General features: G+C 49.6%; 1 protein-coding gene across 1 annotated transcript in view; it reads left to right on the plus strand.

Moving 5' to 3' along the window:
• Positions 1-19,987, plus strand: part of LOC119466566 (uncharacterized) — a 235,383-nt gene that overhangs the window by 89,014 nt on the left and 126,382 nt on the right. Inside the window, exon 7 of the mRNA XM_049657418.1 lies at positions 1,951-2,083. Within this exon, the coding sequence (XP_049513375.1) occupies positions 1,951-2,083 (133 nt within the window). The remainder of the gene's footprint in view (positions 1-1,950; positions 2,084-19,987) is intronic.

Below are 19,987 nucleotides of genomic sequence, written 5' to 3' on the forward strand. Positions count from 1 at the left end.
GCCGTGTTCAATTATGCTTCATCAAGTGGCCCAAGATTCTACCCTTCTAAAGAGGATGATGTAGGATAACCGCTGAAAAGTATAGTGGGAGGCTTCTACAACTTATTTAGAGCGCAGCTTTTAGGCGCCCGTTCCTGCGCCGACTGTCGGCGTGCATCGGCGTTGTTATACCTCGTAACCAAGCGAACGAGCACAGCGAAAGATAAAACCAAATGCGGAGGGCACTGGATATGAAAGAAGAGCGCGCGAGGAAGAAAAAAGAGGAGGATACAGTAAAAGAATGAGGCGGAAAGCAGAGAGAAGACGGCCTGCGCATGCGCTGAGTTGGCGGCGGCCACGGCATCTGCAGCCGCATGGGCGATTTCATCTGCGTTACCGAGGGTGATGGTCGTCCGCGGCGTCAGCTGCTGAGGTCAGTCCACGGTACAAGCTGGTACAAGCGTGTGTGACGGGGGTCACTGCTCCTGCAAGGGCCGATCGCGAGCGGCTACGAGCAATGCTCGATGTAACGCTTCCTTGGGTGTTGTAACCGCTGACATAATTCGCCGCGACGAAGGGCCGCTCTCGTCGTTGGTGGAACAAAGCGTGCGATGAAAAGCGTAGTGCCGCGCGAGACGGGCTGTGCGTCGACGATGGATACGATGTGGCGCCAGAGTGTCGTTCCTATGGAAACAAAGCACTGCATGAGCTGCACGGCGGCTGCGCGCCCACGCGTCACCCACGCGCTGCCTCTCGCGATCTCCCGATTAGCGAGCCAGTCGCGCCACACTCCGTTTGCAATGTGCCACACGAGACAGATTGTCAGCGCCAGCTACGCTATTTACAGCGTTCCCTGCCTAATTTAAACCGTGTACCTGTATAATCATGATACAAAATATTGACACGCGAAATGAAAATGCGTATAGAACTGCGCTCAAATTTTGCATTAGGGAGTATCGTAATCGTCGGAGAATTTATATATATATATATATATATATATATATATATATATATATATATATATATCGCACGTCTGAGGCACTGAAATCGTGCCGAATTACGCCCAAGTTTGACCAGCTGGCCAATGCGACGACTATGGGCAACGTAGGCCGGAGTCTTTCTGCAAACGTTTTGTCGATATGTTGTAGATTGTTCGAGAAGAGCTCATCCGACACAAGGAGACGGGATGTTTTACACCGCCAGCTTCTGCTACTCACTGGCTGCAAGATGCAGCACATCGGTCGCACATTGGGCAAGTTTCAGTCAACTGTGCACACGTCGGTCACGCGAGGGATGCGCCACGTTGCTGAGCGGATGCGTTGGACGTGTACCGCAGAACGGACGTTTACCGCTTGAGACGTATATGGTGATTGTAAAACAGCGCGCAAAAAAAAGGACGAGGAAAAGGTAGGCGTACTTTGAGCGCTGTTTTGCAATAACCATACCAACCCGGCACAACTCTTGACACGGCCGTTGGGAGGGCGCAAGAAGAGTGGCTTCGTTGATTCGTGGCAGCAGTTCGCTGTTCGTTGGACCACAAAGGCGATTATTGCATTTTAGAGTCATGAATAGCCGCATGACGATGAGCGTTGATCATTTTGACATTAGCTGCCTGCCACTACGTCGTATGAGAAATGGCGGACGCAGTCAGTGTTGCCACAGGACTTTGCATTTTGAATATCCTGTGTTTCTGTTTTTAGATACGGCTAGTGACCGGAATGAGTTCTATAGAGGAAACAACACGCTATCTATTTTTAATTGAGCACAATTATTTCTTTACTTGGCTTTACAGAACTGGCACAGTTGCGAAATGTGTGCCTTCACAGTGCGGCGCGCCTGATAATGTGTCCCGTAAATAAAGACTGAGCACGTATAACCGACGCCGCTTATATACAGCGATGTCCTTTTGAAAGACGAGCCTGCCATGTAGCGACGGGGCATGCAGAGTGTCCATCTGGCTTTTCCTCTCAGGCCAAGAAGCAGGCCGGCCCCGTACAGCTCGAGGAGTCCTTCTTCAACACAAGCGGCGGCGAGTCCGAGGAACTGGACTACAAGAAAGCTTCAGACATGGACGTCCACGCCGGCATCAGCGCCTACAGCGGAAGTGAGACATTCTCTGTATTGGGTTTGGCTAGCTTTATTCTGGAGCCGGGTGCCACGTTGTATTTTTAATGCACTTCTTTGGGTTGAAATTGCACCAACACCCAAGTCCGCATGATGCCGAGGCATGGCAGAACAGGGCAGACAAGCTTGTCGCACAGCAGCGTTTCTTTATTCGTTGCTGTGAGCAGCCGATGTAGTACACAGTGCAGCCATAAATGCAGGTCGAAGGAATCAGATTGACTTGCACCTGACCTGCTGGCGAAAAACAATCAAAGCTTGCACGTTGAAGAGGTCAAAATTAATGCAGAGTCCCCACTACGGCGTGCCTAATAATTATATTGCGATATTGACGCAAAAAAACACTGAAATTATTATTTTTTAACGAAAGCTGCCAACTTGTTGCCCTTCCGAACCAATTACTTTGACCGTGAGGGTCAGAAGAACGGTTGTCAAATCGGTTATGTGATATCCTGCAAGGTGAAGGCAGGTTCACGAACCTTCCACCACTTTGTGGGCTTCTGTAGAACTGATTTGCTACATTCAGCGTCCGTGTGCTTCGAGTGTTCATTCGGCCTCGCTCGGCGACCTGGTTAGCTCCCGCGGTATTCGATCTACCCCCGGACCAAGACGACTTTTTCGCAAACTCTCTTTCTGAGAAACGACGTTTTTTTTTTTTTTTTTTTTTTTTTTTTTTTTGTAGCTTCGTGCTACAGTCAAGTGGATTTCTTTTTAAAAAAGAATACTTTTTAAAATGTATGTAGGGAAAGCGTCGTACAATCACGTTCCTTCACTTCAGCTTCGTTGTAATCATCCACTGCTACATTTATCTGGTCCTGGCGTTGTGCCGGTGGCTTTCGAGACAATCACAACGGAAGTTGTTAAACAATATAACGTTGCACGGTATTACCTATACCATGTGCGCGAAGTACTTTAAGACACAATCAAGACTTGAAGAATAGCAACTATATTTCAGACTGGAAGCGAAATATTTGCTCCAAATTGCTTTATATTATGTCTTTAATACTGTTTTCTAGAGCTGTTGAACATCTTGGGCTTCAGTTATTGACTCAATTGAACTTTCATAACGGCTGCATGCTACATTGTGCGTGCTTCTACAATAGCAGCTGTGCTTGCATGGCGGCTTGTTTGATTCCACCCTCAGTGACGCTACTCTTATACGAGCTGTTTCAGCGAACACTTTCAAAAAAGTTTAAAGGTTGCTTGTGGCAGATAGCACAATTCTAGTTCACAAGCTGTTCTACACGAAGATGCGGACATTACTTGCACAAAACTTGAAATGCATAATCGGCTAATTAAGAAAAAATCACTAATTAGGTTTTTAACTAATTACCTTATGGCGCATATTGCAATTTACAAATTCTAGCCATAGAGTTCGCAAGGCGGATGCACTTGGAACGAATTCTCAGGATGACACCAGTCTGAATTGAATTGAGTTTATTAATCACAAGAAGATATGTACATTGGGATTTGATATAAAGGTGTCTCTCGTAGGAGTTGTGCAAGGTGCGCCTATGGTATATGCTGTTATATAAACACTAGAGCGCGTGCGAAAAAAGAATGTGTCAGACTCATGGTACATACTCATGAAGCAAGTGACGCGCGCATAAAAGAGCGAAGATTAGTTTTGTACCTGATAAATGGCTGTTGTGCTGTAAGATCTGTTGGTAATTTATTCCAGAGCTGCGATGCGGTATGCGAGAATGTAAATGATCCATAATTAGTACGAGATTTCGGAACGGTTAGAGATTTTGAGCTGACTGATCGTAAAGGATATGTGGTATTTTGATAATTAATTTTTACATAAGGACATAGTATGATTTTGTACATGATTTTATAGAGCAAAACGAGAATGTGGTAATCAATGCAATGTTTCACCGGTAGTATATTAAGTAATGGGTAGGCGAATGTGATTGAGTTCGTTCTCTTTAGGAAGAGAATAGCTTGAAGTGCTGTATTTTGTGCTGCAATAATTGGCAATAAAGTGGTGGGGTACGTGAGTCCGTATATGGTAATAGCATACGTAATATGCGAATGTATAAAACTGACATAAAGTGTACGGAGTGTGTTCAAAGGGAAAATGTAACGTATTTTATACATTATTGGGATTTTCTTCTGTAGTTTCGTGGATACGTTTATGCCACTTTAGTTGACTGTCGAGGTAGACGCCCAAAAATTTCGTCTCGTTAACCCTTTCCAAAGGAGAGCTGTTGAAGTTTAATGATTTAGCGTTCATTAGTCAGGTGTTTTTTTTTTTTTCAGCGAGAACTATATAGTTACTTTTCTTTGTGTTTGCGAGAAGACAGACTGAAGCGAGTTCGATAGTCTTAGCAGGACATCATTCCCTTTTATTGCGATAGCAATTATATGGACACTTCCACCGGATTTCTGCCGTCGGCGTCGTCGTCGCCGTCGCCGTGAGGTTCCCTATAGATAAAATCTTCGCCGCGCGCCGTATGCCCGAGCGGAAGCGTGCGGGGACGCGCGCTATCACGGAGAGCGAACGCACTCAATCTCCCACGCGCAAGCAAGGAAGCGGGAAGCGAGCGCCGGAGGGAGCAGGGGGGGGGGGGGGGGGGGGGGGGGGCGCACTTTTACTCTGCCAACAACCGCGCTCGTCGCTCGCTCGCACCGTCTCTTATCTTCACACGGCTCTGACCTTTACATTCGCCGCTCAGTTTCCGTTGAAGCGACAGACCGCACGTACCTTCCCCGTTGCGGCGTATATGCGCTTGCTGCCAGCGTTTTGACAGTCGTTGTCTGCAGTCATTCAGTGTGATCTATTCATGTTTGTTTGTGCGCGCTCACACCACAGTTAGTAATAGTCGGGCCACATTTTCCAACGCACGCTACACATGCAATGCTGCCCGGATCAGCAGTGCAGCGCTACAGGTGCGTCCCTTCGTACGCGCTGCCCACGGGCAGCGCTTCTCATCAACACCACCGTTTCACACGCGCCTTCTCGTGGTCATCGAGTCTCTCTTCATGTCGGTCTACTTACGCCGCAGCGCACCTGCTTACTTAATCAGCTCATGTTTACTACAATTCATATTGCTACCAAAGCCGCTCACCTTACTTCGTATGACATTGCTGTGTTGCTATCGCATTCATTGCTTCGCCCTTAGGGCGAAACTGTGACATTTTTTATATATCCATATTGCTCTTTAGCATAAACGTTGTGCGCTGTGAAAAACTTGTCTAATCGGGCTAGCACTACTTTCTCAAAAACCTTAGAAAACAGGGACATGTACGGATATTGGTCGGTAATTGGACATATTCATTTTGTTCCCTTTCTTAAACACTGGCACAACCTTGGAAATTTTTAGTAGTGTCGGGAACGGACCCTGAAACGGACATTTCGTTGATGATATGTGATAGGGGTTCACATATGATAATCGAACAATGTTTAAGCAGTGATGCAGATACCAAGTCTAGACTGGTTGATGAAGTTTTTCTTAAAGAGAGGATTATGTTGTTGACCTCATGAGGGTCAGTAGGCTTAGGAAAGGGAGAACTGGAAGGGTTAGTTCTTGTGACTGTGTCTGAATGTGATGTATGTGAGATATTTACAATTAAATTATTGGTCATTGTAGCGAAGTAATACCCCTGACACACGGGCAAAAGTAAAGTCGTTTGCAGAAAACCCCTTTTGTTACTCTGAAGGACCCTTTGCAGAAAGGAGTTGTGCCGATGACACACGGCAGCGCACTAACTTCTTTAGGTGGTTTCTCAAATGAACGCCGCAAAAAAAAAAAAAAAAGAAAAGAAAAGAAAAAAAAAAGCGCTGCTTGTTAAAGCAGCAAGAGAGAAAACATTTACAAGAAGCTAGCTGCGCATGTAGATTGCATTTAGTGATTCTAGAACCTAAAAACATTTTTTCCCCATGTTTGGTGGCTTATAATGTGCATATTCGGAATTTAACGTGGCGGCGCTAGCGACGTGGTGCGGGCGTTTGAGAGTATAGCTAGAGTAAATCTTCACTGTTTGAGAAATCCCGCTAAAATTTAAAACGTTTTCCAAGGTAAAACAAATACTTACAGGGCACCTTAGTTATGTAGCAGGTTTTCTTCTATTGGTGAGTTGTGCCCGCTGTATGCGAGAGTACACCTTTCCGCTCGAAAATTAGATGCCCGGTCTTCTTTCCCGCAAAGGAACTTTGCCGGGAGGGAGATACGCCGTGTGTCGACACTGCGCTTGAACGCCTTTCCAGTAGACGTCCCCTTATACCTAAAGGAGTGCCCGTGTGTCAGGGGTATAACTGTCGAAGCTTTCAGCAATAATAGAAGGATCACTTACTATCGTGTCATTTACGGAGATTCCACATATACTGTTTGTGTTGCACGTGTTTAGGCCGGTATTTATCACATTCCATGTAGCTTTTGAGTCACCAGGTGCTTGTTGAATTTTAGTGTGAAAATAATTTCGCTTGGCAACCGTGATTAGGCTTTCAAGCTTTTTCTTGTATGTGCTGTACTTGTTTTCTAAAGTGAAATTGTGTGGTTTTCGCTTTAGTTTCCTATACATATTATCTGTGTGATGTAATTGACTTTAGAATAACGGTTGTTAGCCACGGTTTTCGCTTTACGTTCCTTCTGGATACCGTTGAAACACATTCACCAAGTTCTTTACATCTATTAAATATTTTCATGAACTGTTCATATTTATTGTCAGTCGTATCTGCCGAATATACAGAGTGCGAGTTTTCTTTCATTAGGGCAACAAAAATGATGCCATATTTGTATGTTATACGCTTCTTCTGTGTACATAACTGGTTACTGGATGTGATGGTTGCGAAAGCAGGAAGGTGATCAGGAATGTCACATGCCAATGTTCCACTTGAAAATTTGGTGTCCGATACGTTTGTGATGATGTGGTCTAATGTGCTCTGTCTTGAGTTAGTAATGCGTGTTGGTAATCTGATTAATTGTTGTAATACGTAGCTCGTTGAAGTCTGTGTAGTTATAAATGTCGGTTCGATTAATGTCAATGTTTATATCACCCAATATAATAACCTGAGTACTGTTGTTACTGGTGTTATCGAGCCACTTATCTAATTCAGATAGAAATTAATTTTTGTTGTTTTGCGGTGGCCTCTAGACGACGCCTACTAGTGCGCGTTTATTTTTATGAGGTACAAAGCTTCTGGCTGCTTTATCTAGTGGTATTTCGATAACGAGTGCTTCGCACTATGCAGATTTAAATACTATTTCTGTTCTAGCTCTGTGTATTACGTCGTTTTTAACGTAAAGGGCTACACCCCCATGCACAGTTTGGTTACTTGCAGTATTTGATGATAAGCTTCGCCTACAAGCGAGCTCCAGGTGATAGCCGGGGAGTGGACATGTTTGACACGTGTTTTCAGATAACCAAGTTTCTGATAAAGCAATCAAGTGAAACGTGTGTCGTAGTGTTGCGCAAAGGTCAACAAATTATTCGGAATGTTTCTGGAGGCTCCTTATGTTCAGATGCAGTAATGATAAATCGGATGAATTAGGTAACTGATTGCTAAATGTTCGTGGTTCTAGAAGTTCAAACACCATAATGGTGATTTTTTTTCTTCCCGTCGGTCGTTGAAGCTTTGCCTTATGTGATGACATGCAAGTCAATTGATGATCTTATCTTGTGGACAGCACTGGTTGTAGTTTTTCTGGCTTTTATGACATATTGGTCCGTCCACAGGAACTGTCACTGTTTGCTTTTCTTCGGCTTCAATGCTTCAGAGAAGAGTGCTTTGCTTTTCGGACTTAAGTGGTCGTTAAAAAACACTTGATTCGAATCTTTGCATTTGCCGAGATCTTTCGCAGTCAGCCGAGCTTTTTTGGCTCTTCTCTGGAAATCGTTCCTTTTGTCTCTAGAGACAAACCGAACAATTATATTGTTTGCTCTCCGGTTATTAGCAGTGGGCACTCTGTGAACGGTATCGATGTTGGTAGGAGCAATAGGGCATTCTACTTTCGTGCCGATGTCAACTACGAGTTGCACAAGGTTTTCGTCTGTAGCGTTCGGTATATACCGCGTCTTTCGACGTTGTTCAGGCGCGAATATTGTTCCAACTGTGCAATTTCTTTTCCGAGGACGGCATTAGGTTTTTTTTTTTCAATTCCTCGTTTTCTTTCTTCAGAACATTGCTCTGAGCAAGCATGGCGTTTCGTTCAGCTTTAATTCTGTCATACTCATTACTAAAAAACGTAAGACTTTTGTAATTCCAGAATTTCCTTTGTCTGAGACAACGCTCTTTTTCTCACTGAGAGCAAGTGCTGTTCGAAGCTCGTCTGCTAGTTCTTGAAGTGATAATTTTATGGACTTACACTCTTTGTCAAGTTCGGCATTTGTCGGCATAGTGAATACCAGGTGAGCGATCCGCAAGGGCCCTTTTCAGCTGAGGTAACAATATAGTAAAATGAGCAATGCGTACCTGAAATGTGACAGAAAGACGTTTGAGCCTTTCCTGCCGTTTGGGCTGGACTAAGCGGATCGCTCAAATGGTGACGGCATCGTTGTCTTCTGTCTTTAAGTAAGCGCTGCCAACACGTGACGCTCCCGGAATCTTGATAAGCATCAGGGTCGGTGCAGAGGCGAACAAATACTTGTCAGCTTCGTGGTGGCGGCGGCAGCTTGCGGTTTATTCTGGTATCTTGCGGTGACAGCAATCTGAAATGTGACAGAAAGACGTTTGAGCCTTTCCTGCCATTTGGGCTGGGCTAAGCGGATCGCTCAAATGGTGACGGCGTCGCTGTCTTCTGTCTTTAAGTAAGCGCTGCCAACACGTGAAGCTCCCGGAATCTTGATAAGCATCAGGGTAGGTGCAGCGGCGAACAAATACTTGTCAGCTTCGTGGCGGCGGCGGCAGCTTGCGGTTTATTCTGGTCTCTTGCGGTGACAGCAATCTGAAATGTGACAGAAAGACGTTTGAGCCTTTCCTGCCGTTTGGGCTAGGGCTGGGCTAAGCGGATCGCTCAAATGGTGACGGCGTCGCTGTCTTCTGTCTTTAAGTAAGCGCTGCCAACACGTGACGCTCCCGGAATCTTGATAAGCATCAGGGTAGGTGCAGCGGCGAACAAATACTTGTCAGCTTCGTGGCGGCGGCGGCAGCTTGCGGTTTATTCTGGTATCTTGCGGTGACAGCAATCTGAAATGTGACAGAAAGACGTTTGAGCCTTTCCTGCCGTTTGGACTGGGCTAAGCGGATCGCTCAAACGGTGACGGCGTCGCTGTCTTCTGTCTTTAAGTAAGCGCTGCCAACACGTGACGCTCCCGGAATCTTGATAAGCATCAGGGTAGGTGCAGCGGCGAACAAATACTTATCAGCTTCGTGGCGGCGGCGGCGGCAGCTTGCGGTTTATTCTGGTATCTTGCGGTGACAGCAATCTGAAATGTGACAGAAAGACGTTTGAGCCTTTCCTGCCGTTTGGGCTAGGGCTGGGCTAAGCGGATCGCTCAAATGGTGACGGCGTCGCTGTCTTCTGTCTTTAAGTAAGCGCTGCCAACACGTGACGCTCCCGGAATCTTGATAAGCATCAGGGTAGGTGCAGCGGCGAACAAATACTTGTCAGCTTCGTGGCGGCGGCGGCAGCTTGCGGTTTATTCTGGTCTCTTGCGGTGACAGCAATCTGAAATGTGACAGAAAGACGTTTGAGTCCTTTCCTGCCGTTTGGGACTGGGCTAAGCGGATCGCTAAAACTGGTGACGGCGTCGCTGTCTTCTGTCTTTAAGTAGGCTCTGCCAGCACGTGACGCTCCCGGAATCTTGATAAGCATCAGGGTAGGTGCAGCGGCGAACAAATACTTGTCAGCTTCGTGGCGGCGGCGGCAGCTTGCGGTTTATTCTGGTCTCTTGCGGTGACAGCAATCTGAAATGTGACAGAAAGACGTTTGAGTCTTTCCTGCCGTTTGGACTGGGCTAAGCGGATCGCTAAAACGGTGACGGCGTCGCTGTCTTCTGTCTTTAAGTAGGCTCTGCCAGCACGTGACGCTCCCGGAATCTTGATAAGCATGAGGGTAGGTGCAGCGGCGAACAAATACTTGTCAGCTTCGTGGCGGCGGCGGCAGCTTGCGGTTTATTCTGGTATCTTGCGGTGACAGCAATCTGAAATGTGACAGAAAGACGTTTGAGTCTTTCCTGCCGTTTGGACTGGGCTAAGCGGATCGCTAAAACGGTGACGGCGTCGCTGTCTTCTGTCTTTAAGTAGGCTCTGCCAGCACGTGACGCTCCCGGAATCTTGATAAGCATGAGGGTAGGTGCAGCGGCGAACAAATACTTGTCAGCTTCGTGGCGGCGGCGGCAGCTTGCGGTTTATTCTAGTATCTTGCGGTGACAGCAATCTGAAATGTGACAGAAAGACGTTTGAGTCTTTCCTGCCGTTTGGACTGGGCTAAGCGGATCGCTAAAACGGTGACGGCGTCGCCGTCTTCTGTCTTTAAGTAGGCTCTGCCAGCACGTGACGCTCCCGGAATCTTGATAAGCATCGAGGGTAGGTGCAGCGGCGAACAAATACTTGTCAGCTTCGTGGCGGCGGCGGCAGCTTGCGGTTTATTCTGGTATCTTGCGGTGACAGCAATCTGAAATGTGACAGAAAGACGTTTGAGCCTTTCCTGCCGTTTGGGCTGGGCTAAGCGGATCGCTAAAACGGTGACGGCGTCGCCGTCTTCTGTCTTTAAGTAGGCTCTGCCAGCACGTGACGCTCCCGGAATCTTGATAAGCATGAGGGTAGGTGCAGCGGCGAACATATACTTGTCAGCTTCGTGGCGGCGGCGGCAGCTTGCGGTTTATTCTGGTATCTTGCGGTGACAGCAATCTGAAATGTGACAGAAAGACGTTTGAGCCTTTCCTGCCGTTTGGGCTAGGGCTGGGCTAAGCGGATCGCTCAAATGGTGATGGCATCGCTGTCTTCTGTCTTTAAGTAAGCGCTGCCAACACGTGACGCTCCCGGAATCTTGATAAGCATGAGGGTAGGTGCAGCGGCGAACAAATGCTTGTCAGCTTCGTGGCGGCGGCGGCAGCTTGCGGTTTATTCTGGTATCTTGCGGTGACAGCAATCTGAAATGTGACAGAAAGACCTTTGAGCCTTTCCTGCCGTTTGGACTGGGCTAAGCGGATCGCTCAAATGGTGATGGCATCGCTGTCTTCTGTCTTTAAGTAAGCGCTGCCAACACGTGACGCTCCCGGAATCTTGATAAGCATCAGGGTAGGTGCAGCGGCAAACAAATACTTGTCGGCTTCGTGGCGGCGGCGGCAGCTTGCGGTTTATTCTGGTATCTTGCGGTGACAGCAATCTGAAATGTGACAGAAAGACGTTTGAGCCTTTCCTGCCGTTTGGGCTAGGGCTGGGCTAAGCGAATCGCTCAAATGGTGACGGCGTCGCTGTCTTCTGTCTTTAAGTAAGCGCTGCCAACACGTGAAGCTCCCGGAATCTTGATAAGCATCAGGGTAGGTGCAGCGGCGAACAAATACTTGTCAGCTTCGTGGCGGCGGCGGCAGCTTGTGGTTTATTCTGGTCTCTTGCGGTGACAGCAATCTGAAATGTGACAGAAAGACGTTTAAGCCTTTCCTGCCGTTTGGGCTGGGCAAAGCGGATCGCTCAAATGGTGACGGCATCGCTGTCTTCTGTCTTTAAGTAAGCGCTGCCAACACGTGACGCTCCCGGAATCTTGATAAGCATCAGGGTAGGTGCAGCGGCGAACAAATACTTATCAGCTTTGTGGCGGCGGCGGCAGCAGCTTGCGGTTTATTCTGGTATCTTGCGGTGACAGCAATCTGAAATGTGACAGAAAGACGTTTGAAGCCTTTCCTGCCGTTTGGGCTAGGGCTGGGCTAAGTGGATCGCTCAAATGTTGATGGCGTCGCTGTCTTCTGTCTTTAAGTAGGCGCTGCCAACACGTGACGCTCCCGGAATCTTGATAAGCATCAGGGTAGGTGCAGCGGCGAACAAATACTTGTCAGCTTCGTGGCGGTGGCGGCGGCAGCTTGCGGTTTATTCTGGTATCTTGCGGTGACAGCAATCTGAAATGTGACAGAAAGGCGTTTGAGCCTTTTCTGCCGTTTGGGCTAGGGCTGGGCTAAGCGGATCGCTCAAATGGTGATGGCGTCGCTGTCTTCTGTCTTTAAGTAGGCGCTGCCAACACGTGACGCTCCCGGAATCTTGATAACCATCAGGGTAGGTGCAGCGGCGAACGAATACTTGTCAGCTTCGTGGCGGCGGCGGCAGCTTGCGGTTTATTCTGGTATCTTGCGGTGACAGCAATCTGAAATGTGACAGAAAGACGTTTGAGCCTTTCCTGCCGTTTGGGCTAGGGCTGGGCTAAGCGGATCGCTCAAATGGCGATGGCGTCGCTGTCTTCTGTCTTTAAGTAGGCGCTGCCAACACGTGACGCTCCCGGAATCTTGATAACCATCAGGGTAGGTGCAGCGGCGAACGAATACTTGTCAGCTTCGTGGCGGCGGCGGCAGCTTGCGGTTTATTCTGGTATCTTGCGGTGACAGCAATCTGAAATGTGACAGAAAGACGTTTGAGCCTTTCCTGCCGTTTGGGCTAGGGCTGGGCTAAGCGGATCGCTCAAATGGTGATTTTAGAGTTTCGAGATATTAATTCCCGAGCTTTGCGGAGAAATGCATTGGAGTTTCAGTTACTTTCCTAACAGAACGTCGTTTTATGCATTGAAGCACAGAAGTAAATGGAACGCCCAAATCTCCGGAAAGATTATGGAGGGCGATGAGTCCGTCTTCCTCTTTCCTTGACACATGGCGTGCCCCGTGTGTCAAAAGCCAGGAACACATTGTAGGAGAATGCAGGTTCAGCCAACACCCACCACCCCTCAACAATCCCAACTCAACCCCCCACCCCATCTCACCCCTTAGAGAGCGATGGAAGGTTTTGCTGTCCAGCCCCACCTTGGAAGACCAGCTGCGGCTTGCAACTAGGGGTCAGGCGGCGAGAGCAGCATGTGGATTCATGTGAACAGGAATCCTCGTTTCTCCCGAAGCGCATGTACCGGCGGACTTTCGCGGCCCTTCTCGTCGTTGCCACATGGCTTGATCAAACATCGAGGCCTTCCTGGTGCACATAGTGTCCGAGCACAGCAACGCTGCTTCGTACTCCACTATGGCAGCGTCATCACGGCTTGGCCCAGGCTGCACCAGGCCACTCGTCCTAATGGCTTGAAAAGGACACGGGCTTCAGGTTGTGTTGCAGTATCGCCGTCAAGTCGCCCGTTGGCGTCCTCCAAGTGGTACGACGTGCTGCCGCCAGTGAGCATTTCGTCTCAGCGTTGCTTACTCAGCTCGCACCTGCATGCCGCTCGTTCACATCACTGCTATCTTTCGTAGAAATCATTGCGATCGCCGTTAGCAGCGTCGTCTTCTTGCTGCTGTCGTCACATGCTCACGCTTACGTTAATTTCAGTTCACCGTATCCGTGTACCGCTCACAAATACTGGATTTACACAAGCACATTGGTCAACCAGGTAACGGTGCGCGTTACCACCAGGTTGACTAATATATATATATATATATATATATATATATATATATATATATATATATATATATATATTGTGAGACGTGTCGTTTGTACAGATGACGACGACGATATGCGCAAAATGCGCTCACACTAACTTCCCCCCATTCAGGAAAGCGGTCAGCAAGACCGCAAGCTAGAAAGGGTACGGTACGGCGCATGTAGGGTTTCAGGCGAGATACGTGAACGATTTCCGTAGTGCGGCGGCGGCGGTCAGTAGCTGAGCTGACAGGAGTGACGCGATAGTTAACGGCCGAAGTTCAAAACGGAGTAGGGGCCGAGATATCTGTGGAGAAATTTTTCACAGAGCCCCGGTGCGCGAACAAGGTGTCCACAAAAGAACTTCGTCGCCTGGGCGGAACGAAGCAACGCGACGCGTCGCATCATAGCGAATTTTCCTTTTGTCCTGAATGGTAGCGGTGTTGGCGCGGGCAATTTCCCGGCACCGGGAGATGCGAGCGGCAAATTCTTCAGGAAGAGACGCGGATGGAGCAGCAGGTGCTGAAAGGAGTGTAGTGTCCAAGACGAAAGACGGCGCACGACCATGCACAAGGAAAAAGGGACAAAAATAATTGGTTGTACGTTGGACGGCAGTATTATACGCAAACGTCACGAAAGGTAGGATAGTGTTCCAGTTGGTCTGATCGGGTCGAACATGCATTGACATCATGTCGGACAAAGTTCGATGAAAACGCTCTGTAAGACCATTTCTTTGCGGATGGTACGCTGATGAGGTCTTATGCGTGGTGTCAGAGGCCTGAAGGACTTCACGAAGGACATGCGATAGGAACGTCTTGCCACGGTCACTCAGGAGGACACGAGGTGCGCCGTGGCGCAAAACGATGCTGTGCACGAAAAACTCGGCGACTTCGGAGGCAGTACCAGAGCGAAGAGCAGCTGTCTCAACGTACCGCGTTAGATGATCCACTGCGGTAACCATCCCGCTCACGCCCGCTGGTCACCGCTGGATCGTTGCCGCAGTGGATCGTTGCCGCAGTGGATCGTCTAACGTGGTACGCTGAGACAGGTGCTCTTCGCTCTGGTACTGCCTCTGAAGTCGCCGAGTTTTTCGTGCACAGCATCGTTTTGCGCCACGGCGCACCTCGTGTCCTCCTGAGTGACCGTGGCATATATATATTATAAAGGAATTTTATTCGACGAAGGGACGATGATGGGTCCAGCGTTTCACCGAGCACAATCTCTAAGCTCGAGCCTCTGCGGCAAGCGATGCTGTTGGCAATCCTGCTGCCTAAGTCCAGGCCTTCTTCTTCATTACAATGGCCCCATCGGAAAAGGAGCCATCTTGGTGACTTAGTCTGAAGATGAGATCACAGAATCATGATACGGCTTGAGCTGCTGGACGTGGACGACTTCGCGTTTGCGATGACGCATGTCAGAAGGCGATGACGCATGTCAGAAGGCGGTGTCAGTGGCTCTATGAGGTAGTTGACGGGAGAAGTTTGCTGCAAAATTCGGTGTGGTCCATCGTATTTAGGAAGAAGTTTTGAAGCAAGTCCTTGTGTGTGGTTCAGTATGGACAGCCAAACGAGGTCTCCCGGTAGAAAAGTTGGGGTCGAGTTGCGGGAATCGTGTTTTGACTTTTGGCGACTCTGATCGTCCGAAGTGAAGCGGCGGACCAACTGACGACATTCTTCAGCTTGTCTGGCGGCATCCAAGATTGGCAGGCATTCTGATGCGTCTGGATGGTACGGACAGAATGGTATCAATGGTATGAGAAGGATGACGTCCATAAAGAAGATAGAAGGCGGAGAAACTGGAAGTGGCTTGCGCAGCAGCATTGTAGGCGTAGGTGATGAATGGAAGAACTAGGTCCCAATTGGAGTGGTCGGATACGATGTACATAGCGAGCATGTCACCAAGGGTGCGATTAAAGCGTTCCGTGGTACCATTGGTTTGCGGATGATAGGCGGTGCATGTGCGATGAAAAATAGCGCAATCACCAAGCAATTTTTCGAAGACTTCAGACAGTAAGACGCGGCCTCGATCACTTAGGAGTTCACGAGGGCCTCCATGACGAAGCACAAAACGGCACAGTATAAAAGTGGCGATTTCCTGCGCTGTAGCAGCTGGGAGGGCAGCAGTCTCTGTGTAGCGTGTCAAGTGGTCAACGGCAACTATAATGCACCGGTTGCCGGACGTAGTCAAGGGAAGAGGCTCATATAGATCGACACTAACGCGATAAAATGGTTGAGATGGGCATGGCAGAGGTTGGAGTTCACCGGCTGAGAGGTGCGGAAAATATTTGCCTTGGTGACATTCACGGCAAGAGCGGACGAAATTCCGAACGAGGGTGTACATACCCCGCCGGTGCTGAAGTCGTTCGTACGTCTTGAAAACGCTGGCGTGGCCACATTGGGGGTCCGAGTGGAAAGAGGAACAGATCTCTGATTTCAAAGCTCTGGGGATGACGAGCAGCCACGCACGTTCCTGTGGGGTATATCTGGGCCGGTACAGGAGCTGATCACGGATCGCAAAGTGCGGAACCTGGAGCCGAAGTGTTCGAGAGGCCGGAGCTTTTGAGGTATCGGAGAGAAGTTTGAAAAGTGACGCAGTCCAGGGGTCATTGTGTTGTTCGGCAGCAATTGTGTTGAAGTCAAGAGATGACAACGTGTGCTCACAGGGGGACTTACTAGTGACCTGTGGCGAAACCGATGAGCGGGAAAGAGCGTCAGCGTCGGAATGCTTCCGCCCGAAACGATACACCACGCGTATGTCATACTCTTGGATTCGCAGGGCCCAGTGAGCGAGGCGGCCAGATGGGTCTTTCAAATTCGAAAGCCAACACAGCGCATGGTGGTCGGTAACTACGTCAAAAGAGCGGCCATATAAATAAGGGCGAAACTTGCCAAGTGCCCACACGATGTCTAAGCACGCCTTTTCCGTGACGCTGTAATTGCCCTCCGCCTTGGTGAGTGTGCGGCTGGCATAAGCCACGACGTATTCTGCGTGGCTAGGATGACGCTGTGCAAGCACAGCGCAACTTGCATTGGTATGAACTTCAGTAGAAGCTTGAGGGTCAAAATAGCGAAGAATAGGTGGCGCCGTGAGAAGACGGCACAAGGTGGAGAACGCATGGTCGCAGGCAGGGGACCACGATGAGAGGTCTTTTGCGCCACGAAGTAATTGCGTGAGGGGTGGTAGGATAGATGCAAAGTTTTGAACGAAGCGCCGGAAATAAGAGCATAAGCCGACGACACTGCGAAATTCTTTCATTGTTGTGGGAAATGCAGAGATGGCCCGTAATTTCTCGGGATCTGGAAGAATGCCATCCTTAGACACAGCGTGGCCGAGGATCGTCAACTGGCGTGCGGCAAAGCGACATTTCTTCAGATTAAGCTGCAGACCGGCATTGGGAACTGAATACATGCTGAAGGCGGCGCAGGTGTGTTACGAAATTAAGGTTGAACACTACGATGTCGTCAAGATAGCATAGACAGATCTTCCATTTAAGGTCGCGCAAAACGTTACCCATGTTCCTTTCGAATGTAGCAGGAGCGTTGCAAAGTCCCAAAGGCATGACGGTGAACTCATATAGGCCATCTGGCGCAAAGATGGCAGTTCTTGGGCGATCGGCCTCCACCATCGGGACCTGCCAGTAGCCTGACCGCAAGTCCAATGAGGAGAAGAACTCGGCGCCTTGTAAGCAGTCCAGCGCATCTTCAATGCGTGACAGTGGGTAAACATCTTTCAGCGTGATCTTAAGTGCCGAAAATCTACACAGAAGCGTATGGAACCGTATTTCTTTGTGACAAGCATCACGAGAGAAGCCCATGGGCTTTGTGAAGGTTGAATCACACCTCGGCGGAGCATGTCGTCGACCTGGAATGACGCGGCGTTCCGTAGCGGATACGCGATACGGACGTTGGCGCAGCGGTGAGTGGGATGTAGTGCCGATATGGTACTCGACTGTTGATATGCGGCCTAAACATTCTTGTGCGAAATCGAAAGAAGTTCGGAAGTGCTGCAGAATGGCAAGAAGCTGGGATCGCTGCGAAGGTGTGAGAGCCTCGTCGATGAATGGGGTGAAGACATCCGTAGATGTTGGGTCAGGAGCAGAAAGGGCGCTCAGGTCAAGGACGGCCGTAGAGGACACGTCGTCGGGGACGGAGACAATCTGCATAGAATCGACGGTCTCGACATGACCAGGGCATTCGTAACGAAACAATGTGAGCGGGGATGAAAGTGGGTTATAAACGGGCATTGTGCTGAAACCGGCGGAGTGGTCAAGAGTAGCAAAAGGCAGAAGAAGGGCTTGGGCATTTCGAAACTGGCGCAGTTCTTGCCTCGGGAACTGCGTCGTCTAGTTTCCCTCGTCGTTAGATACGGGCCGCCTACGCATCGGTGAAAGTGACCGGCGACGCGGGGATGGCGAGCGGCGATGCTCGAAGCGAGAAAGATCAATCGGAGTATGAGTTGGTGGTCGGATTGAGTGTAGCGATCATTGGACTCTACCGGGTAACGAGGCGCCTGTAGATCATTGCCGATCGTTTGCACACGGCGGCAGAACATTGCGACGTGTCCGGGATATCTACATGCGAAGCATATAGGCCGATTGTCGGGCGTGCATCACGGGTTGGCAACAGGAGGGCCGACACAGGAGACGGGAGAAGGAGGACGGCGCATGGGCTGCTGAAAAGGTGGTACCGGCTCGTGGCGTGGCCTGGCAGCTACCGCAGCATAAGTAAGCGGAGCGGCCACAAGTGGCTGCTGGGGAGCAACCGGCAGTGCATCAGCGACTTCCGCTTGAATGACGTTGCGCAGAGTGGAAGGCAAAGGACTGGCATGCACCTGGGTGAAGGGTACCAGGGACCTGGGACGTCTTTGCGGACAAAGGCCTTGATCTGCGTGAGCAGCGACGCCTGGTCGGAACCAATGGCCACACTGGAGATGGATGCTTACGTAGAATGACAAAGGTTGTATATATATATATATATATATATATATATATATATATATATATATATATATATATATTGCCACGCGTTAGTAACGCTAGAGAACGAGGACGAAGAAGTGTTGTTGGCTGCTGCGGCCAAAACAGTAAACAGCCGTTCGCTCGGAACTGACTGCCTGCCTTTTCCTCTCGCGACAAACTGGTGGAAGTGCTGGGTACACATACGCCCTATGCCTGCTGGTCCTGAACCAGAAGCTACCAACGCCAGTACCTCAGAGACTGCAGAAATCCATCGAAGCAGCCGTCGCCTCCAAGGTCTTCCACCGCATGTACAGTCCCCTGGCAAACTCTGCGAGGAAGATGGCAACAACAACCGCAACCCAAACCGAGGAGATCCCAAATGCTGCTGTACCTTGCATTGTCAACGCGCCTCGCACGCCTAACCCGTTCCACGGCGACGCCTTTGAGGACGTAGAATACTGGTTAGACCATTTCGACCGGGTCGCCACCTTTAATGACTGGGATGATCGCCGTAAGTTGAAGAACGTCTACTTTTCCCTTTTAGACGCGGCAAGGGTATGGTACGAGAACCACGAAGTTTCGTTTACCAGCTGGCAGGAGTTTTACTGCCTGCTTCGTGACGCCTTCAGTACCCCCGAAAGGAAAGAAAGAGCCGAACAGGCACTATCTTCCAGGTTCCAAATGCCGAACGAAACCGTCGCCATGTTCGTAGAAGACATGACACGATTGTTCCGTCGGGCCGACCCACTAATGCCAGAAGACAAGAAGGTGCGCATGTTAATGCGAGGCGTAAAAGAACAGCTTTTCGCGGGCCTCGTGCGCAATCCTCCTACAACGGTGTCTCAGTTCGTCCGTGAGGCAACAGTCATGGAGCGCATGCTTCGGCAGCGGCTATCGCAGTATGAACGCCAGACCACCATGACTGCGGCATGCTCGCTTGTACCTGCAAGGGATGACAGGGAGTCCCTTACCGAACTAATACGGCAGGTTGTTCGAGAAGAACTCCAGAGGCATTATGGATCGGCACCTCCGAGTGCCGCGGCTCTTACGGACGTCATTCGGGAGGAAATTAGGCAGGTGGTTCATACCTCTCCACCAACGCGCACCGAACCTCCCACGCTCTCGTACGCCGATGCTCTTCGGGTTTCTACGCCGTCGACGGCCCGTTTCCCGCATCCACCTACAGGGCCCCCTCGACGCTTCCCAAGCCCAAGCCACCGCACGACTCTCCAATCAGACTTTCGTCCTGGTCCGCGGAAGTCAACGGTATGGCGCGCTCCCGACAACAGTCCGTTGTGTTATCACTGTGGGGAGGCTGGACACTTCTATCGCGACTGCCATTACCGACGGATTGGTTTGCGGGGATACCATCCGGACGCCCGTTGCCCGCGCTATGGCGAACGCCCACAGGAAATCGAGGAGTACTTGGAAAGCAACCG

This window comes from Dermacentor silvarum, chromosome 10 (genome assembly GCF_013339745.2).
Source record: "Dermacentor silvarum isolate Dsil-2018 chromosome 10, BIME_Dsil_1.4, whole genome shotgun sequence".
Lineage (NCBI taxonomy): Eukaryota > Metazoa > Arthropoda > Arachnida > Ixodida > Ixodidae > Dermacentor > Dermacentor silvarum.